The sequence below is a fragment of the Aythya marila genome (genome assembly GCF_965140915.1).
Source record: "Aythya marila genome assembly, chromosome: 14".
NCBI classification, from domain to species: domain Eukaryota; kingdom Metazoa; phylum Chordata; class Aves; order Anseriformes; family Anatidae; genus Aythya; species Aythya marila.
In genome coordinates this window covers 18352927-18376069 of record NC_139055.1, presented here as the reverse complement: position 1 = coordinate 18376069, position 23143 = coordinate 18352927, and the positions used below count along the sequence as shown (strand labels likewise).

At 36.4% G+C, this 23143-nt stretch overlaps 1 protein-coding gene across 2 annotated transcripts; it reads right to left on the bottom strand.

The window, feature by feature from the left end:
- Nucleotides 1-225: 225 nt before the first annotated feature.
- RAD50 (RAD50 double strand break repair protein) lies at nucleotides 226-20707 on the bottom strand. Of its 2 annotated transcripts, XM_082771894.1 has the most exons (26): nucleotides 20686-20707; nucleotides 19874-20044; nucleotides 19390-19473; nucleotides 18994-19145; nucleotides 18176-18361; nucleotides 17817-18021; nucleotides 17170-17298; nucleotides 16246-16411; nucleotides 15237-15430; nucleotides 14472-14678; nucleotides 13978-14160; nucleotides 13573-13730; nucleotides 12454-12629; nucleotides 11514-11751; nucleotides 10246-10435; nucleotides 9988-10114; nucleotides 9559-9752; nucleotides 9150-9260; nucleotides 8485-8577; nucleotides 8291-8404; nucleotides 7346-7473; nucleotides 6300-6524; nucleotides 3692-3777; nucleotides 3082-3224; nucleotides 1084-1217; nucleotides 226-742 (listed from the first exon to the last, which is right to left on the bottom strand). In XM_082771894.1, the coding sequence occupies exons 2-26, from the start codon at nucleotides 20000-20002 to the stop codon at nucleotides 556-558; spliced, it is 3939 nt and encodes a 1312-aa protein (XP_082628020.1). In that variant the 5' UTR covers nucleotides 20003-20044; nucleotides 20686-20707; the 3' UTR covers nucleotides 226-555. The 2 variants fall into 2 exon arrangements, with proteins under 2 accessions (XP_082628020.1, XP_082628021.1); XM_082771895.1 differs by lacking the exon at nucleotides 20686-20707 and having other exon boundaries at nucleotides 19874-20101.
- Nucleotides 20708-23143: the final 2436 nt, after the last annotated feature.

Sequence of the window (23143 nt, the reverse complement as noted above, 5' to 3'; positions counted from 1 at the left end):
GTCATCCAGTTTTAGATGGGACTTTCCTTCAGTCTGAAGGAAGGTGTCATACTTTGTAAAGATTCTGAGCAATAGTACCTTGCAGAAACAGTACTAAGCATCTTTTTTGAATCCTGTGAATTTCGTGTAGATGAGGCAGGTGGCTAGAAACATACCTTGTCTGGAGAGATGCAAATCAATTCTGAACTTGCCATAACAAAGTGATGGAGGGCAAACTCTATTGTACCGACAGATCTAGAGCTGTTCCAAAGAATGTGCATCTAGATCCAGACCAGGACATACACCAAGAACAACACTTTATTTTTTCTTTTAAAATATAAAATACACCTAAAAGTTAACTGCCCTGTATTCACTTACAGTCTCTCAACTCATGGTGAGACTTGAACCCAGATGCAGAAGTACATAGATACGAAGGTTAAAAATGTAATAGTTTCAGACTTGAGCTAAAATCTTCATGATACTATATGATATGAAGGAGCTACATTTTCAGATGTCTTCCTCTGACCTCTAAGTTTGGCAGCTAAGCCAGTCTATAATACCTAATTACTTGAAATGCTAATGAACATATGAGCCAAGGGAGCTGACACTGCATTTCATGATCTCAGAGCACTGGTCATCGTTCTTCCGTATCCTGTAGAAGGTTTCCACATATTCAGAACGGCCCAGCAGTTCAACAAAATCTTCATCATGAGTTATCACCAGAAGCTGAAAGTTACGCTGTTTTGTGCGGTTTTTTATTATCCTACAAAAAGATATTATTCAGTGTAATTCAATCTATATTGCTGTCTAGTTTTAGTGAACTTGTATAAAAATATTTAACTATTGAAAACTACATGAGTATCAAGCAATCTAATGTAGATCAGCACCTCTTTTTACCCATATTAAAAAAAACAGCAACAACAAAATACAAATTATTTTTTCCTCATCCAGATAAAGGAAAGGGAATCTAAAGCTACTGCTTTGCATGTATATCAACGTATGTCAACAAAGATAGGTCAGCTTGAAATAAAATCACTTCCTAACACCAATCACTAACATTAAAATTTGAAAAATATCCAAGCTTCACAAGAAGAGATTACTTACTCCACGAGGGCGTGTGCAAGAGACTCAATGTTTTCTCGATCAAGATTGGTAGTAGGCTCATCTAGTGCCAATATGCCACAGTTGAGACAGAACGTTTCTGCTAGAGCAAGACGAATAATAAGAGAAGCAAGCACCTAAGGGAAAAAGAAAAAGCACTCTTCAGAGTGTTTATAGAGAAAGGATGTCTAATATGTTATTTTTAATGCCATTACAAACTGTGACTAAAGTCTACATAATTCACAAAATGATGATAACTAATTAGATTTGAAAAAATACATTAAAACTGCAGGTTTGAATCGAAAGATCCCTTCTACAACATAACATTGGAAACATACCTGAGCAGTCAAATTCTCAAAATCCCAGAGCTATTGAAATTCAGGATTCCAGCCCAACGTAAGAATGTTACAACATTGCCATCAGCATTATTCCTATACTCTGTTGAAACCCCATCCTATTAGCAGGGAGATGGTGGAAATTTGTATGTGCATCAGTCAGTTTGAAATACAGAACTCCTGACTCCTTCATAAAACTGAAGATAGTAATTTGAACAACTCACAAACTAGTCTTGTATTAGCAGGCCTAATCGTGTTTTTATTAGATCTCATGAATTAGTGAAAATTACAGAACACTTGATGGAAACTGTGCTACAAAAAATACTTTCCAAAGATCATGACTGCTGGCATCATAGTTCATGATCAAAGAATAATTCTCAGAATATAAGCTAAGAAACCGTGAACAAGTTTCACTCTCATTTACATAGGACTCTAGCATAACATCCTAGACTACTTTAGGAGAAGACATTTTTTGCCTATATTGCTGTTTTATATGAAGTTTTGGATTTCCCCCAATATTAGTATGGAATTTTCAAAACAAGTACACTTCTACACTCAGGTGGGAATTAATTTGACAGCATTTTTCACATTCAAGCAACAATATAGCACACATCTTCTCACAGAATATCCTTTCAAGACACTGGTGTTGCTGGACACGCTTAAAAATACTGTGCACCATCTTGTTGTATTCCTCGATTTCATTTTCTGTTACTGTCAATACCATCTTGTCAGGCAAAAGTGAGAAGAGGAGATAGCTGAAGGCCTGGCTGCCAGTGAAACTCTGATGCAGTGTGTGACACAGTGAGAACTGCTACTCTTGGAGGTAAGTAAGTAGGCAGATATTACTCCAGATAATAGCGATTCTTCCTCGCTATCAAAGAGATTTATATCTGTTGCAACCATAGCCCTTTCAGCTGGTGCAGAGGAAAGGGAGCCAAAGAGTTCCAGCTCCCACTGCAGAAGAGGAAGGAGAAGGTATCTCCCTCACAATTACAGTGTGCTTGGCCTAGGTAGTCATTGGCACCTTGTGCAAAGGCGACAGGCTCTGTGAGCCTGTAGGGGAGAGTTCTCCAGTGTTCTCTTTATGTTGTAGAAGGCACAAAGGATGGACAGATATTGTTACAGCAGAGAAGTAGTAAGAGCAGTCCTGGCGGTATTTCTGTCACTTTCTACGTTCATCTTTTTGGTGACATGAACTGAAAAGTTATTTATATTCAGTAGGAGGTGGGAGTAGTGTAATTTGGGGAAAAAAGAGGTCTGAGCATACTTCAAAACAGACACAGTTGTGAAAAGATGACAAAGGATCAGCCCTCAAGAAGGAAAAAAAAATCAGGAGCAAGTTAATAGACCTACAGCTATGGGAACTTCAGATGTAACTAGCAAGAAAAAGACTAGATGAACTTGAGAACGCGGCAAGGCTGAACCCTTCACACCTACAGACTCAGACCAATTGCCAACCGAAACAAGGAATTTGGACACCCCAAAATAGGGTTCGGATGCTCCCAATCATATACTGCATACTGGCAGCATAATCCAGATGCAGTCATGTTTACTGAATGTAAATCTGAGTTGGAGCCACTTCTTTACCGGATTCATTTTACGATGTGTCACTCTTGCAGCTTTCAAAATCCTGTTTATGACGTACAAGAAAAAAAAGCTCTATTACCTTTTGCCCAGCGCTACATCTTCCTCTCATATCCAGTGCTGTATCTCCCTTTATCATTACTACTCTATAATTGTAGCTTCTTCTCTTATCAGCTGCTGAAACATTCTCATCTGCATCAGAGCGAATTTCTATATATTCAATATCTGAAAATGAAAAAGAAACAGTTTTTCCCTTATCAAAAGATCTTTAAAATAGCATTGGAATAAACATAATTGAGAGCTACAACATACAGTAACTACAAAAAAAAAAAAAAAACCCACCTTACTCATAACTCCTACTAATAGATAAAAATTTGAAATTAATTTTTTCCAAAATTAAAGAAATAAGCCCAGGCAACTCCCCTGACTCAAGGAAACAACTATAGAAAACATGGAAAAGGGAAAATTACTTCTATTTATCATATAACTACCCACGTAACATGTAATAAAAAGGAGACTATAGGGGGGACCAACAGATGCAGCCTTTAGAATGGAACCAACCATTTTCATATCCTGGATTTTCCATAGTTTGAACAAACACTTTTCACTATGCAGTGCTCGGTATAAAATTAATATGGACAAAACTGTGAAAACAAACAAACAAACAAATAAACAAACAAACCCACATGTACCTTGTCCTCTGTAGGTATTTCTCCAAAGGTCACGAATTATTTTGTTGATTTCTTCCATCTTCATGCTATGAAATGTCATTATTGCTCTACAGGAAAAAAAAAAATTGCAGATTTTTATAGGTGCAACCATGGACTGCTATGGACTCATAGGAGCTTTAGGGAAGGCGGGAGCTCACTTTTCATTCTCTAAATACTTTGACTAAAATTACAGTAACTACTAGTTCATTTTGAATGCAGAAATGTACAAAGATCAAACACACTCTGTTATGTGAATACTTCTACTCTCACAAACAACTCCATCTCAAGAAGTAGGAGAGTAACAAAGACACAATGATTTGTAATCAGTCACTCGGTAAAGGTTTTTATTTTTTATTTTTTTATTTTTTTATTTTTTTTAAGGAGATTTATAATTTATGTGTAAGGCATATTTTCAGACCTCCAAGAAGAATCTGATATTAAAGCCTTCCAAAATAAAAATAGTGTTACTCATTGCCAGTCCCCCACCACCCTGCAGTGCAGATAACTGAGTCTCAGTAGGAAAGGAGAGCCAGTGAAGTTTCCTTGGAGCAGAGAATTCTCTATCAAGAATTTAATTTGTAATTACCTAAAGAGATGTTATGATTAGAGCTACCTTCAGTGGCAAGAGTAACATAGGGTGTCACTAATATTTTTTTATTTCATTTCCCTGATTCAACATGATATCCTGAAACCATCATGTCTACATGTCTTTAGTTCAATAATAGATGATTCCTCGTAAAAGCATTCCAAAAGGACATTGTGCTACGTTTCTAACTTTTTAAACAAATAGCGCTTTGTAAGGAAAAAAAAAAAATGCTTGCTTGCTTTCTGCCAATGTTTTTTCTTCCAAAAATATGGCAGTATTCAAAAGTAATTCTGAAATTGACTTCATGTATATATATACACACACACACTTTTCCCATCTCCTCCCTTTTACAGGAATTATTTTCACCTGTTGTGAGGAATACTGAAGTCTCAACTCTAATATGATTTGTTATGTCTGAATAATGAATAAAGCATTTTCTACTGTTGATTAAACCCAAGAATGCATTCTTCATGAATATTTAACAAAAACCTGTAAATATTAAATCAACAAAGATCAACAGATAGCACAGAAGAGCATACAAATGTTGCTTTTCCCAGCTACATACACAGCTTTCAATCTCTGGCCATTAGAGTTAACATTTTGTCTCACTGATTTTTCAGACGATTACCAATAAGTGATGCTTATCTATTTTTCTTGAAATTACAAGACTGATTTCCTGTTTTGCCTTAAATAGAAACAATAGATGATTTGATACCATACAAAAGATTCTGAATTCTAAAAGGGAAATTCTTGGAGTGCATTTCCATTTAAGCTGAAAGGGAAGAATTACACATGCTCTGTACAATTTAAATCTTCACAAAATAAATTTTGGATTGGCTTAAATCCAAATACTAACTATATTTATTTTATCATTAAAAACGATTAAAGCAGGGTACTCCAGACCTCTGTATTTAATAGCGTTTGAGACCTGTCTTTCTGAATTCATACAATCTTTTCAAATGCATTTAGAGCTTAGCCTCCAAATAGACCAGTGAATTATGGGTTCCACAGCTTTATTATGTGTTGCCAGAAAAAGTACTACCTTGTATTTCGAACTACTGCTTGGTATTTTCACAATCATTCCCTTTTTCCCTTCTCCACACTATTCAAGAAATTAAGAAACCTTTATCATCCCTCTTCAGTCACTTTTTTTCAACATGGAAACTTCTAATCTATTTAGCTTCTCTTCTGGAGAGTTATGTTGTACCTTTAACTACATTACTGCTCTCTGTGCTCCTTTTTCCAGACTTATTATGTCCTTTTTAATAGAGGAGACCAAAATTGTATTCTGAATTTGTAGCTTTTATGGTGGCCAGATATTTTTCTCTCATTCTCTATTTTGTTCCTAATACTCAACTTTTATTTCTAACTGCCACTGAGCACCAACCTAGTATTATTGCAACTAGCTCATTGCAATTCCATAATTATAAGTGAACAATGCATGGGGGGAGTGGGAGAGAAGGCAGGGAAAAGCACTGTATGTTTTCGTTCACATTTGTTAACAATCTGATGATTAACAATGGTGATGTGTTGGCTTCATTTCTCTATTCTCTCTCTCAATTTGACTTGTTGTATTGCAATTGTGTCCTAACATGTACAATCAGTACTCAAAAAAGGTCCCTCATTTATTTTATGTATGTATTATATACTTTACAGAGTTCCTATACTCTAACAATCCTGTGCAGTTTGCAACACATTTTCATTAATTTACTTTGCTTTTAGGAATCAGTTCTCTTCTGGAGGCATTAAAAAATAAAAAAGCTACGGCAACTGGACTTTTGGGATGAATATAAAAAACAATAGAAGTAACATAGCAAGGTACAACATTCTATCTTAATACTTAGGTATTTGATTTTATAAAGAAAAATAATTATGTACCTCTAAGTTATGTTAATTTACTATTTCTAAAAGTTAAACCAGGATGTTTGAAATTGCAAGTTGCTTTTGCACCAAGGCAGTAATGAAAACTGAAAAAAAGAGTTATCCTCATACGACAGTACTTACTTATCAAGAGCCTTGTAATAAGTGTCCAAATCCTTGTTCAATAGCTCCGTTGTTCTCATAACAATCATCATCTCCCTGTATTTTTCCTCTGCATCTTTGAATTGTGACTCTCGAAGTTCCTTTTTAAACCGAACAATCTCTTCCTCAAATCCACGCTGTCGGCCAAGTGCAACATGATGGTTTCTTTTCAGAGCTTCTATTTTCTCCTCTAAATTTTTTTGTTCACTGTCAAACCACAAATGATACACGAGACTTCTGTATTTAGTGTTTCGCTATATTTTAGTCAAGGTTCTAATTTTTAGTTTATGTTAGCAACTCATTCTATTGTATATATAGATTGCAACAGTTAAAATTACTCGAACTAAGACATTTAAAATATGCTTATGTTTATTTAAACATATGTTTATTGTTTTTATAAGCAATATAACATATTAAGTTTTAAAAACATATTAAAGTCACCATTCTGACTAATATTCACTAATCCTATCAAAGATGAAAGTGCACCATGTAGAGGTATAAATTAGATTTAATTGCAGGAATTACATCAGGATACTGAGCAAAAAAAATGCAATGAACAGTCTAGTAGCATCTAGAAAGCTACATAAATAGTTTGCACATAAGAAACTGAATTAGGATAATTCCTTTTCATCAGTGTTTATTATCTAAACAATTAACATTAAAATACTGAAATGATTTGCAGCTGAGACCTATTTGAGCACACTGAAGATAAAACACTTTTATCCAGAGACATCAGTTTCTTTTTAAATACAGACTTAACAGTGGAAGTCTTTAAAACAAACGGATTAGATTTGAACAGGTATATACTTGTGTGCATTTGTAGCTAGAGCTACATAATTTCACTGAGTCATTTATGTTGTCATGGGAATATTATGCAAACACGAGTTTGAGGGAGGAAGTAGTCTACATGAATGGGGAGAAAGGTACACACTAAGAACACAGGAAACACTAAAACACAGTGAGTATTATATTCAGATATTTAGTGAATTCTTATGCAAAACACGCTGCTGTGTTTTGAAAACGCTTACTTTTTCATCTGCGGGACTTTCATTTCTCCCATCTCCTTCATAAGTCTATTTATATTGTCTTCAACTTCTTTTAATTCTTCATTCCGCTTCCGCAAAGTCAGATTATCCTCCAGCCACCTTTCCTGTATCTGTCTCCACAGAAAGCAAGAAGTTCTATGATGTTTCAATATATCGATGCTCAATAACAAAGTATAAACTCTGCACAACTCTAAAACCTGCTACAAGCATAAAACAATTGACAGCACTGAAAAGTACCATAGTAAGAACTCACTTTGCACTAGAAACCTAGTATAATGCAAATCACGATTATCATTTCATATTTCAACCTGAAATAATATTTACAATATTTATTGTCATAGGTGAACGTAACAGTGATCCTGTGTGTGAACAGTAGTCGGTGGTTCAAATGGGGCAAGTCATTTGGGGTGAGATTTCACATTTTCCCCTATTCTCAATTCTACAGGTAAGATAGTGGGATAGAGTGGGGAAAGATATCTTTCCTATAAAGAATGTAAATAGGGTTTGAAATACATACATAATGATTTAAAGCACACAAGAAAATCTGGAGTGACTAACAACTTTTGGGACCTGCAATTAGAATCACCTCACAGCGGTCTTCTTTCAGTAGATAGGTATCTTCCACACAAAGCTAGTTTTGAAAACAGTGGTTATTGTCACAACAGACTTACCCCTTTAGGAAATACCACAAAATTGTACTTAGAGATAATTCTTTTTTCTAAAATGCATCAATTTTTGCATATGTAAATCACAGGATTTTTTTCAGCCTGATGCACATATAGCGGCTATTCTGACTAACAACTCATTAAGTACATCAAGAGGAGACAAACTTTGTATCAATATGAGCCTACACGGAATTAAACCAATGCCAGAAATCACTTCAGGTATAAATGCAAAATATACCTTATGCTAAAACAATAAACCTACCTTTTGAGTGTCAATATCTTGTCGAATAATTTCCATCTCTTTACTTATCTTTTCCTTCTGTTTCTCACAGGCAACTAACTGAGAGTTTACTTCATCAAGTTCAGACTCCTTTTGCTATAAAAATAAAAAGGTATATTATTTATATACAAAAACACTTTTAAAAGCACCTTTTTATTGATTGCTTTTTAGGTTACCTTCTTGTAGTCTTCCTTTCCTTCTTGAATATAGCTTTCGATTTCTTTCATGTACTTGTTTATATCTTTAACTTTCTCTTTTATGCTATTTATCTGCAGCGAAAAGATTTCAAATGAATTGCAGTCGGATGTCCAAGAACTGATGTGACATGTATAAAAGATAACTGGATAACACTATTTCTAAGGTACGATTCATTTCATAACTCCCTTTAATTTACCAACAAAAGACTTCAACTTTTGAAATCCAGATGCTCCTTATTACCATGAAACTGTTTTCCAAAACAAATGGTAAATCACTCATTTGTGCTTACATAAGAGGGCCATTTGCCCTGAGAAAGACAGGTGTGTCCCTTGCCAAGGAAAGGTCACAACCATCATTGCTGTTCCTCTAGACCTACTAGATAGGGCTTTTAGCACTACACGTCACACTAAATATTGCCAAATGTCCCTAGAAGCTTTTTGATAAGACCACCAAAAGTTAGTCACAACTGAGTTGATTTCCTGACTTGGTTATGTTCCTTTTCTTCCCTAAAAGCTCCACAAATCTAAAGCATTAGGTAAAGCAATTGCTGTCTCCTAAAAGTCAACTCATTACCATGGCTTCCACCCATGCCCCAAAACCAGCATGTAATCCTATCTCCCAACTATGTCAAATGCAAACAAACCTTCTCTTGTGTTTCTTTATTAGTTGCAGTCCTTTTATTAATTAGATCCTCCTTGTCTTGCTGCAGTTTTTCTAAAGTTTCATGTAGGGGAAATACCTGTTCTTTTGCTTCCTGAAAAGCAGTTGGAGAAAGCCCTTTTTATTTTCTCATTCTGTCAAAGATAAACAATTTTTCAAGTGCATAAAAAAAAAAAAGTCATGTGCGTACTTAATTTTTTTTTACATGTTGTTCATTACTCTGAAAAGTTTTGTATTAAATAAAGTGCTGAAAATTTCCAGAGATATGCATAGTGTAACAGGACAAAAATTTTAAAATGCATATGAATTGCTATGTTTACAGAACGTTAAATATTACTGGATTCTTTGTTTTTCAAGGACAACATAGTTAAGGGCTAGTAATTATTTCCTACCTTAATCTCTCTATATAAGGACTGAAACTCAGTGGTTAATTCCACTATTTGCTCCTCCAGTTGTTGACGACGCTGCATGCTGCTGGAGATCTGAAGTTTCTCTGCTCTAAGTTCATTAACTGTACTCTTAAGCTGCTGAATCTGATTCTGCTGGTCTTGCTTGATTTTTTGATTTAACTCAATTTTACTAGTAACTGTAGATGAAAATACACACGCAGTAAAACAGTTGATCTGTAACTAACAACATTTTTTGTCTTCCTTATGACAGATCTAACTGCAAACTAAGTTAATATAATCAAAAAAAAAAACAAAACCTATTAGAATATGGTTATTTTGAATGTAAAATAAGTAAACTAAAATTTATATTTTACTGGCAGCAAGTTTGATTATTTTCAATATAAAAACAAAACATCATTTTATATGACCTACCTGTATCCCATAAGTGTTTCTTCTCTTGTTTTTCTTGGCTTACTTGTAGAACGGTTCTACTTAAATCGACCCCTAGCAGCTTAGCCTCCTGCTGAGCAATTTTTCTTTCAACATCCTTAATATCAGCCTAAAAGTAAGAGTAAAGCCCTATTATTACCGTATTAGTGCTTAACAGGCTTTAGTTTATATGTTATTGAATAACTACATGTACAGCAAGCAAGTATCGTTTTATATATTGAAAGGAATTACAGAGCATACCTGGTACCTTTCCATTAGTGTTATGTCCTGTAAACATGCATTAGCACCGTCCTTCTCAGACAGAACTGTCTGCAAGAGCGTTTCCTGCTCTTCTATCTCACCCTTCAGGCGTGCAAAATCCCTGTTCACAGTTTGCAGCCTGTTCCTCAAGTCTGGTATGTCCCTTTCTTGGAGTTCCACTACTGTTTGCCTTGAATAAAATACAAATCCATGAAACTTCCTTTGTTAAAAGCAGCAGCATAAGTTCAAGACATTCAAGTTTGCAAAATCTGTGATATGACTGAATAGCAGAAGACTGAATTGAACCAATAGTATCCCCTTAAGCTTGCCCATGTTCAGTTGAGTTTATGTTATATAACCAGCTAAGGTAATAATCCCTCATTGTAGGCAGGTGAGATCTAAACACAAACCAACCAACAAACCTCTTCCGGTTTTCAACTGAACTACAGCCAGTGCTAAAATAAAATCCACTGCACATGAGTGCCCTCTTGTGAAAGAGAGGTATACCTTCTAACATATATTCAATTTTTTTTCAGAATAACAGTCTTCAAATATTTTGAAACCAGAGCCTCTGGTTACCCACTGACAGGGAAACTGCATGCTCTACTCTAAATCCTGTTTGTATGGTAAGGAAAAAAAAAAATAGGACTCTCACAAAAATTCATTAGGACTAGTGCTGTTTATGGTTTGGAGGGAGGCAACGAGAAGAAAAAAGGGGACACAGCAACAAAATAGTCTGCCTGTAATTTTTGTAGTTTTAAAATTACAGATTAAGTGAGCCTGGGAATTGGAAAAGACTGTAAGCACCTCTTCTCTCTTTTTTTTTTTTTTTTAAAAAACATTGTCTACATTTATTTTTTTTTTACATTGCAACTTCAAAAATATTTTAATTAATTAAAAACTACATAAGAGATTTAATACAGTCTAATCTTTTATGGATTGTCAGTATCAGAGACAGAGCTGCATTCCCAAATGATGGAATTGCACTTGACTGAACCACAAGAAAACACAGACTGCATTGGGAATCTGCTATAAATCTCACAGATTTCCTTCAAGAACATCATAAATGAATACTAAACCTGACAGTAACAAAAAAGTACCTTTAAAGGATATATAAATCAAGATTTATTAAAGTGCAGTTAGATTTTTGAACAAATTGCCTAGCCCGAAAATAAATCTTTCTTGATGTCAACAAAATTTTCAATAATCAAAAAACAAACATTCAAAAGAAAATGACTTCCAGCAATATTGTCTGTGAAGTACTTTACCTAATTGGTTTAAGACCCATCATTTCATCACGTTTTTTCTCTCTTCTTTTAAGCTCAGACTCTGTTGACTTCAATTTGTCTGGTGCAAGACGCAACTTAGACTGAAGATCGCTAATTACATCTTGCAGTTCAGCCTCTGATAGAAAATCTCTTTGACAAACTGGACAACACGACTGTTTCTCTTCTGTTAGTTGTGTAATGAACTGTGAATAAACTGCTGTGGCTCCAGCAAGCACAGCTAGTTTAAAGAGAAACAGAAGATGTTATGTTGAATATACAGTGCATAATCAGATCTAAACTTATTATATATTTACCATTAAAAAAACAACAAATGAAAGAAAACTATAAGCTGCAAATCATCAAGATAGGAAACTAAAATGGTCCTAAGCAACCTGGTCTGAATTCAGCTCTGTCCCTATTTTCAGAATGGTGCCCTTGATCACAGCCTGACATTCTCTCCAACCTGGATTATTCTATTTTATTGAACTACACTCATCCCTCAGCAATTAACAATAGAAACAAGTACTTGTGAATCTCCTTCTGGAGTTACTTTCTTTCAGTTAGCAGTAGGCCCTATGGGCCAAAACCATGCCACTTGTCTAGTTCTGTACTCATCTTCATAACTGGCAGATTCAATCATTCAAACATATCCTTGGTTGTGTAAGGGTTGTGATTTACATTTTTGTTTTGTAAAAGTCAGTATTTCATTCACATACAGTAAGAGAATTAACTGAGTTAAAACAACTGATTTTGATTAAACGTGAAATTGAAGACGTAGTAAAGATAGGGGAAAATTGTTTAAAAGGGAGGTTACTGAATCTTAAATTGGTTCCTATGCTGATTGTCCTGCAAATATAAATACCCACAAGTTACAGACTGTCTCAGTGTCTCTAGGTTACAATTAAAATGAGGAAAAAAGTAGAGCTACGGATAAATTTACCTCGCTGTTTTGAACTTTTTTCAATTTCATCTTGAAGTTTGTTCAGGTTACTGTCAAAATCTTGGCTTCCACAAACATCAAAAAGTTTTGCTTCATAGCTAGACAACTGTTCTTCTTTTTTTCTTAGTTCAGCACTGATAAAATTCTTCTGTTGTTCTGCTGATGCCAGTTGTTTGCTGAAACATTAATGAATAAATTCTTATATTACAGAAAAACAACAACAAAAAAAAACTGTATTAACAAAAACACCATAATACCAATTTCAGATTAACTTCAGAATTATTCATCAGTTCTTTAATGATTTTTCCAGAAATCTACAGCATAAGTTTTCAATTCATCTAAATACAGCATAAAGTGTTTCATTTGAATTCCTTTTTCTGCTTCCTAGATGCTTAATGAGGAGAAACAAATTTCTAATGTCAAATCCATACAAGGGACTTTCTAGAATATCATTAACTTTTCCTCTTCTACTTCCTTCCCTAATTATTGCTTATGAGATACTATTGAACAAAAAACATTATTGAGCAAAACATATTGAGCAAAAAACATTAGCACCCTTCTATTCATCTTCCATACTTCTCAATTATGGACTGTTCTTAGACCTCAAATCTCATTTTTTTGATTTTATAGAAGTTTAATGCATATCGCTGCACAGTGTGCTGATGTCACCTAATCTTTCTGACATATTCTTTTCTACAACGAAATACATGTAAATCAGAAACATGTATCCATATCACAAATAAGTTCATGATATGGTTAATAACCATTCTGTAACTCCTAAGAAAGTCAGAAGACTCCTGTCTTTTTTTCCCCAAAGCACATTCTTTCACATTCACAGCTAGGGTAGTATAAATAATTAAGGACATATTAGAATATTTTGTTACCTGCTTTTAGTGTTGCCTCTGACATACTTCAAATATGATGATTTTATTAACTACCATGAACTATATTGGCTATATATTAAACAAATTTTGCACAATGCTTTCTTTCATTTTGCAGACACCTAAATAAATATTGATGAATTACAGTAAAAGTATGTTAACTATATTAAAAACTTTCCAACACTGAAATTCATAATTGCATAAATACTTCTGGAGACATAATTAAACTAATACATACTTAAGCTTGGCATGTCTGTCCCTTGTTTCATTAATCTCTCTATTTTTGCCATGAAGCCAGTCTTCAAGTTGTTTTTTATTTGGAAAGTATCCCAGCAGTAACGTCAGTTCTTCAGAATGTCTTGATTTTACTTTTCTAATCTGTTCCTCTTTGTCTGCCTTGGGAAATAAAGCATTTAAAATTTCATATAAAAACATATTCATATATTCATGTTCATATAAACATATTTTCATATGTTTAAGTTTATGTCACTCAATGCATTCACAGGGTTAATGGCTTCCATAAAGCCAGACAGAAGCTTTACATACAAATGTTTATAAACATCTGGAAAAAAAATGCACAAATCTTGAAGGGACCGTATTCATGTAGTTTCCCTTCCTTATGAGACGACGATAGAAAAATTACTTTGTCTTTCTTCAGCATCTCCATTTGGGTAATTGTTGTGGTATGTAGGTTCAACTGTTCCATCTCTTGATCCAGCTTCCGAAGAACTTTGTCCAGGTTTATTTTCTCATTTTGCAGAGTTTGCACTTCCAGTTCAAGTGTTTCTACATTGCTGCTCCTCTCAGCCTTCTCCAGTTCATGTTCCTAATCAAAAAACAAAAGCACAAAAGACTTATGTAATTACATTAGACAATAAGTTCCTAACTAAAGAAATCAGAAAAAAAAGCTCTTAAAAACTGTCCAGCAGCAGTATCATTAGCTGTTACAGGAATAACACTTCCAGGATCTATAAAGAATACATGCACGATGCCAAAGGCTGTGATGCTGGTATAGGAAACATAAAGCAGACAATGGATGCAGAGTTCTGAAATACAATACTGTACCAAGTTGTTCATGCTTTTCACAACTTGTAAAAACTTTCAAACCTGTAGAAATCTTTAATTACATTAACTTACTGTCTTGACAATCTCTTCATCCAATTCCACAATTCTGTCTGATGACCCCTCCAACTGCTGCAATTCATGTTTTACATTCTTCAGTTCCGCTTGTCTCTTATTTTGGATGTCTGATTTCAGATCAATGGTTCTTTCTAATCCAGTTTTCTTATCTCTTATTTCATCTATCTGTTTTTGTTTCATCGTTTCTTTTTGTGCAAATTCTCTCTGAAAGAAGTGAACAATAATATATTAATTCACTCACAGGAAAAACACAGCATTTAAAATGGCTTCTTACAATAGTATGCAAATATTCACCATTATAATGCATGAAATTGAAATATTTAGATATGTAAAAAAAAATCCCGCTAAAATGCAGCAATACAAAAATGCAGATGCATAATGGTAGTGTTGTCTGACAGCAACTCCATTTTGAAGATAACTTCAAAACAACATCGCTTGTTTTCTTAACAATTGCCCATTGAAATTCTTCCTCAGGCTTTTTAGTGTCACTGACCCACCTGCTTGAGATGGCAGTTGAGAAAAAAGTATCTGCAGAACTGCCTGTTCAGTAGCTTTTGCAATTCAGATCACCCAATGACCACTCTTAGTTCCAAAATTAACTTTCACAGAAAGGTTCAAGCAAGCCATATTGAAGAATACTAGATGAAAAAAAAAATGGCTTCATTTATTTTCCCCCAGGACCATAAAGACACATATGGACTAATAACAGACTAACAACTAACATGGAATTATAACACAATCCTAAAATGACAAAATCCTTACCATTAAGTGATTTGCAGTTTCTGTATCTCTCGCTTGTCTCTCCTTCAATAACCTGTGAAAATTGGTAATCTGTCTTTCATTAAGAGGTGATAACTCAAAACCATCTAATTCTAGCTGGGCTGCCAAAGACTGAATTAATGAATCCCTCATTTTGATGTGTTCTTGGTGACGATCTGCTTGCAGTTGTAGACGACCTGCACAAAAATAAAATAAAATTAAAAAAAATAACATAACCCCTCAAAAAATGAGAACATACATTTAGGATTCGAGGTCAATTGCAACTATTTCCTTAAGATCTTCTACACTGAACCATTTAAAGTGTTAAAAACAAGCTATAGCTTAAAATATTACTGTTTCTGTTAACTATTAATTATATAGAAATAACTATTATATAAATAAATTATATAAATATCTATTAATTATATATATTAAAATCTGTGTTTAAACTACTACAATTTGCTTTACTGCAATTCCCACAGTCCATCTAAAAGAGAATATAGGATATACAGAAGAGTACCGTCCTAAAGCCCTCTGAGTAGTCCCCAGACCTCACATGTGAGGGTGGGAGTGCCAAGAATTCTGCTTTCACAGGTTTCTTGGTTACACTTACACAATCACAACTGGCTAGCAGACATTTTCATCACTTAGACAAAGTACAGGCTCAGACTGTGAAAACAAATGTGCTGTAAACTGCTAGACTGGACATAGTTTTATGGCATCAGTAATGATCAATTTTGAATATTTCTGTAGAAGATGGTACACTTAAGAACAAACAAACTTCATGTTGTAATTACAGTTCAAAAAAAGCACATTAAAAAAAATCCAGGGGAAAGATGTTGAGGTTTGATTACCTGTGAGATTCCCCACACCATGTTGTGCAACTGACCTAAAACTAACACGCATTTCAGGGAGTTTGTCCCATTCAAACATCTTCAATTATCAGTCATTCTATTTCAGATCTTAATTGCTTTAAACATAAATACAAAGTTATAGATCACATCTAACATACCTCGTTCAACGAGTAGTTCTGACTTTTCACTGTTAAACCTCTGGCATTCTTTAATGGCCCTATCTAATTCACGCTTACAGTCTGATAATCTCTTCTCCTTCTCCTTCACTGTTCTCTGGTGGTTCTGGTATCTATCCCTTAGCTGTTCATCCGTTCCTTGAAAAACCTGTACACCAAATAAAATACAGAATAAACTTAACTTTTTAACTGAACTCAGTTAAAAATAATCTAATGTTTATTACAGGCTTTACCATAACAGAATCCAAGAAATAAAATAACACCTCTCATAAAGAATTTCTATGCTAAGACTTACATTAAGAAAAATCAAACATACTATGAGCAAAAACTGAAAAAAAAACAACTATTTTTCATATGCTGATAAGACAAGTTCATCTAAATTTTTACCACTATCCTAAAGCATTTTTGTTCATCTGTCAAAATAATTTTAAACGCCCCTGCACAACCACAACAAAAGAATAAAAACTACTTACTATTTTAAGAAAAATAAATAAAAAACCCTCCAGGGACATGAACAGAATCAGTGTCAGAAGACATTCCATGCTGGCTAAAACAAGTGCTGCCTATCATGAACATATTGTGAGAGGCAGGTATTTTCAAGTTCCACATTGCAGGGCATTATTACTATAACTTTTGTCAGTATTTCTCTTCCTGGCAAGCTAATCTATGGTGGAGGGATCAGTTACAAACAGCAATTTAACTCTTACATCCGAATTACACAGAAACTAGCTACAAATACCGTACCATAAAGCTGCGTATCTCATATTATCAAATGAGCTACTTGGCCTTTGGAAGTGTTCATAACCAGCATCTAGTGCATAATAAAATACACAGTTCACATGGTAGCAAAAGGCAGACTTTGATTTTTCTGCAGAAAGGATGACAACATGGAATTTAAAAGGAAACCTTTTCCATCTTCTGTTGCAGATCTTGATTATCCTTAGCCATCTGCCTCCTCCTGCTCTCCAGAGCTTTTACGTCGTTGTCTAGCAACATTACTTTCATGAGATTCTTTTCAACTGCTGCCAGAGAACACTGCAAAGGAAAGGATCATAGAATAATAGAGTCATTTAGGTTGGAAGAGACCTTAATATCTCACTAGTTTACAAATCCCATAATAAAATGTTCTATACAACACTTTACTCTAAACTGTAAAACTTCACCATTATTATTTTGAAAAAAAAAAAAAAATCATTTAGCTTTAGTTATAATTCATAATAGTTTTATAGTTAACATACAAATTTGAAAGACATTTTAAATTAAGCTACAAAACAGACAAACAAAAAAAAACATCAGTGCTGTTACAACAGTTCCACAGACAATGTTTTAAACCTCCCATAACTGTTTACAGATTAGAGCAGCATCTGTCAGGTTTGTTGCTTAATTCTGCCACAGAATAGAAGGTGAGATAACAACATAAAACTGCAAGATTTTAATCAGGAAATTCCTCCAGCTTTCAAATTTTGCTGTGTTCCTTTTTTAAAACAAACAAACAAACAAACCTTATGTGCTGTTTTATACTAAAATCTTAATGTAAACATCACTCAAATTACCTTTAAAGGATCCAGCTGACTCTCAATAGATTTTACATTCTCCTTAGAAGCAGACAGCTGAGCTTCCCTATTGTTAAGATGGTCCTGGATTTCCTGTGCTTTTTCTTTATTCTGCTTTAGGTACTTCAGCTCTGTCTGACACTCTTTTACTTTTAGGCTTTGTTTCAGTCGTACCTGACGGAGAGTTTCCAGTGCTTTAATATACCTTTAAAAAAAAAAAAAACAAAAAAAAAAAACAAATTTCAGATCCTACAGGCAATACAGCAATACTGATGCCACAGATGTTTTCTTTAACACCTACACTACTAGAGAAGACAGTTTCTTATTTAATTTTATTCAATTCCAGTAAAGAGAAAAACCTTGTTGCTGAGAAGATCTCATCAAATCTTTGTTTCAGGGCCTTCCCTTCGCTTAATGGCCAGTTGGACTCTTCTTGGTGGCAGAAAACAACATTGTTGAGCACAGATTTGGAAACACCAAGGGCACTGATCATCTCTCGATCAATTTCTGCACACTTAGAACTGAGACTGACCTTCTCACCATGCCTATGTAGCACAGATAAAGAAAATCCACAAAGCAGTTACTAGAAATTCTTTAAAAACAAACAAACAAACAGCTTATTTAAATCTGTATAAGCACATTGTATTGCATTGGTTACAAAACAGAGTAACAGTTTTTTAAGTCTACAATTACCATTTTAACAGCAAATGTTTTCAGTCAATGTTGCTACATGTTAAAAAATCTATGCAGAACCACCAGAGGGAGTAAGACTGATTTTGTTTAAAGCCAAGTGAACACATTTCTTAAAAAGGGGAAACTGAAGGTAAACATGGACTGACCATATCCTGAAACTTAAAATGGTGCTAAAGGAAATAAAGCTTATGCATTTCAAACAAGATTACTTTCAAACTAGAGCATCAGTAATACAATTTTCAAATTAATGTAAGTCAATTGATATACGTAGCTCTTAGTATAGTGGCTATCAAATGTTAGTATTTTTGAATCAACTAATAGATCAAACGATGGAACTCCAGACCTTCCATCTAAGAACACAGGCAGGAACTTCAGAGAGCACGTTATGAATTTTTCTCATCTTATACATAAAATATACAAAACCCAAACTGTTCTTCACATTACAGAAAGAAAAAAAAAAAAAAAAAGATATAATTAAACTTACTTTGTTCTAGTAATGACCCCTTCAAGTGTTTTAAACTCTGTTTTCTTGTTTTTCTGGGTACACACCATGGATCGTTGGACAGCTACAAGCTCTCCATTAACATCTTGAAACTGTAATCGAATCTGAGCTCTAACATCAGTTTCATGGGCAACCTTCAGTACAAATGACAACAAGGAAACAAGTATTAGAAATTCTTCTCAACACCCAGAGGAATACATGACTTCCCAGATGTGGAGTGTTCCAGTCCCCCCAGTTCTGTTTTTCCTGAGACAGTATGGTCAGCTCACGTCTGCCTAATACTTGAGCATCCCTGTTTTCATCACAGCCCTGTGTGAGTACAGTAAGTATTTTACTGAGGAGTAAACGTGCACTAAATCTAACCACTGTGGCTTTTACCTTTGGATCATGAACAAATGAATTTCCTTTGGTTCCAGGGGGAAAATCTCCAGTGGACACATATTTAAGGCACTCAATGATAGTCTAAGAAAACAAAAACAAGTATATAATTAGAATGACGATTAAGAATAACCAAGGAAGACTAGAAACAAAACACAGTGACAGCCCAAACATTTACAAATAAGATAAACATGAAGGGAGAGAGAAATAAGAAATGACACTTTATTTTTCAGTACCATGAGAACATGGTACTTTGCAAAAACAGTTTTAGTCAGCACCTTGATCAATTTCCTATGAAAAACACCAAGTAGTGCCCTGCAAAGCCCAGGATAAGAAGCAGATCTCTAATAACGTAAGCTAATACAACATTTACAGTAAACAGCAAGGTTTTTCTAATATTTGTACCTTGCTGTTGAAATCATTCTTTGTATTTTCAAGGTTTTCAGAGTTACTTGGCGCATGAAAACAATCACGTAAATCTTACCGTTTTTCCTGCACCATTTGGTCCCACCAGAATAGTCATTGGATTAAGGAAAGTGATAATCTGTTTGTCTTTATCCTCTATGCCAAAACTCCTCACGCCGAGGATGCTCATTTTCTCAATCCTTGCCATTTCTGCGGAATTTCTGCTCTTCCGCAGTCAGCAACGCAAACCCTGTAAAACAAAGCTCTATGAAAGTTGGAGACAGTGAAATCCCTGAGTATCCCTGAAAGGAGACAACACGGTTATTTCAGTGTGTGTATTGTTAGAAACACTCCAAGGTTCCCCAGTTATGGCTCAAGGCAGAGGACGCGTGAAAGCCAAACCCCCTCAGCGCTGAGGAGCTCGACTCAAACCTCAGGGCCAGGCCACGCCGTTTCCCAGCCATTCAAAAATAACAACAAAAAAGCCCTTTAAGTACCAGTAAGAGAAAAGCGCTTTATGCCACTGCCCCTTGTTATACATGTTTTATTTATCGTTACTTTCCATTCCCCGTTTCTCGCGGCGTCACGGCCCCAGCCCCATCCCGACACGAGGCAACCCCCGGCGGCAGCGGCCCGGCCCCACGGCCCCCCCTGCACCTCACACGGCTGCTCGGGGACCCCCGGGGACCCCCGGGACCCTCAGCGGGGACCCTCGGCCGTGCCATGAGACACCCGTGGCGTTTCCCTGAGGGGGGCAGCCGGAGTTTCCCGCTGCAGCGGGGGCGGACATTTTCCTGCTGCCTTTCCCTTCCCCTCCCCAGCTGAGGGGCGGCCAAGGCGATGCCGTCCCCCGTCCCCCCCCGCTGCTCCCCCCCTTCCATCCCCGTTCACCTCCGCTCCCGGTGCCGGCCCCGGCCCCCCGGCAGCCCCCGCGGTCGCCCCCGCTCCGCCCCGGCTGTGGCGGCTCCGCCCGGCCGGGCCCGGCTCGCTACCGCCCTCCCGCGCCGTGGGGCCGGTCAGGGCTGGCCCGGGGCTCCCCTTGTCCCTCGTCCTTCTTCGGGTCCCACCCCGGCCTCTGAGGGGCGAGGGGGAATGGGCAGCACTGAGGGGGCAGCCCTGAAGGGGCAGCCCGGCTCCGCTCCGCTCCCCCAGCCCCGCCGCCCCACAGAGGTCTCCGAGGGGTCTCCCCGTGGCCCGCAGCGACCCCCGCCTCCCGTTGAGGGGCTTTTAAGAGTTCACAGTTCTAACATTGGCACTTCGGGGTTATTTGGTGGTGTTTCCAGCCTTCTGCTCACAGCCTTGCAGCGCTGTGCATGGCGGCACAAAATTGTGGCCTGGTTCAAGGCTGGCCCGTGCTCCGCTAGACCCCAGCTTAAGCATTACGAGCAGGAACGGAGCCTTCAAAGCCTTCAAAATTCAGAGAGCCAAGTGGCAGCCTTCTCACAGAAACCTCCATACCCGCTCAGCGGTCCGGCTTGGCGCTTCATGCTCAGGCCGGGTGGAGGAAAACCACATTTCTGCCGCTGGGTTTGATGTCCACTCACTCTGCCCGTTACGCAGTGCGGAATCAAACCCAGCGCGGGATAAATGACCGCAGTGCGAAAAGGCAGCACGGCATCATCAGGGCTGAGGCAGAGCACAGGTGCACGCTGCAGCCATGCCGGGCGAATTAGTAATGTGCATGGTAGAGAGTATTTCCAGTGGTAGCATGAGTACCCGGGGCTGTGGGTGAGCGGTGGTTCACCATGACGCTGGTGGTAATGTAAGCATGATGCATCCCTCTCTCACAGCAACAGACGAGAGTCAGGAAATGGTTTTCGAGGCTGTACTATACAGCCTGGTAATTCACCGTACTTAGTAGGAAATCTAGAATACTAACTGCAAAAATTCCACGTCATTCTCTTTGTGCTTTATGCAGGAAAAGGATGAAGTGTAGTCATCTGTCTTACTGTAGGATTACTCCATTTATGTTCAGTTTGGGGGAAACTTTCAATGAAATCCCTATAAAAGCACTAACCAGGGAAAGAATGACTAACTAAGTGGCATGAGATGGTTTTGAAGCTCATGTCTCATCTGGGTCCAGAGAAGTGTTGAGAATACAGACAAGTGCTATTACAGCAGATTAAACATGTGAGGATCCTCTGCTGCATCCCCACAAGAACAGCTTCCCTTGCCCAAGGCAATGCTTGCTCGCAAGGTACTAACCCTCATACTTCAGCTTTCCACTTTAGAAATTCAGTACAGATCAATTCAAATACCCTTACAATGCATGGATTATCAAACGCAGACAGATGGTCTCTCATCAAGTAGAAAAGTTTTAATTGTAGGAATATAATACTTTTTTTCCACACTTTACAGCTATAGTCTCTACAAGTTGTTGGAAATAAAATACAAACAATTTGTAAAGAAACTGTATTGCTTCCATTACCAATCCAACTTTTTAATTTTTGTCTTGAGGATTGACAGTTGTCTTGCACAAAGATGAATTTTATTGGAGCTATCAAAATGTGAAAATAAATTGCAATAGCTTTTTACATTAAGTGAAGAAAATCTTCCATTGTTCCATGGAGAGCTCAATAGCAGCTGAGCAAAAGCAACTTCGTGCTACCAGGTGACTAATTCTAGCAATATATATTGAATATGGAATAGCAATAGAACAGCACTAAAACCAAACCAAAACAAACAAACAAACAAGCCAAAAAGAAACTCATTTTCCTAATTAAATTATAACATAAGTAGAAATCATACAGAAATGCCACCTATATGCAGTCAAAGGGAGATTGTAAAATAATGTAGTTGAAGGTCCATGCAGTCATCTGCCCCTAAGTCTGTTTTACTTGCTTATAGTCACAGTGTTAAGTCTGAAATGTTGGTGTTTTTAAAAATTATTTTTAGAAAAAAACAGAGGAAAAAGAAAAAAAATAGAGGAAATTGAGGAAAAAAGAAAAAATGAAAACAGACAATGCTTGTAGTAAGGATGCATGTTGTAGGTTGTTTAATATATGTCCTATTCTCAAAAGCAAAACAAGTAGTTAGGAAACCCTCACAAAATGGTGCAACTGGAACAGTTAAACTGGAAAAGTGTACAATATGCATGTCTGTTATTGGATATCATGACAGAACCTGCACTGCAAGGGCAGATGTTTCCATTGGTGTTTACTAGGATGAGGAAGTAGAAGTTCAAATCACTATAAAATGTGTAATTTATTTCTTACTCTGAAAAAAATGGGCAAAGGGAAGATAACCACTTCCCCTACAATAAAAAAAAATAAAATAAAAAAAATCAAGTGCTTCTGGTTAACTCCTCAACCACTATCTATTGACTTTTCTGTGTACCCATGAATTCTTT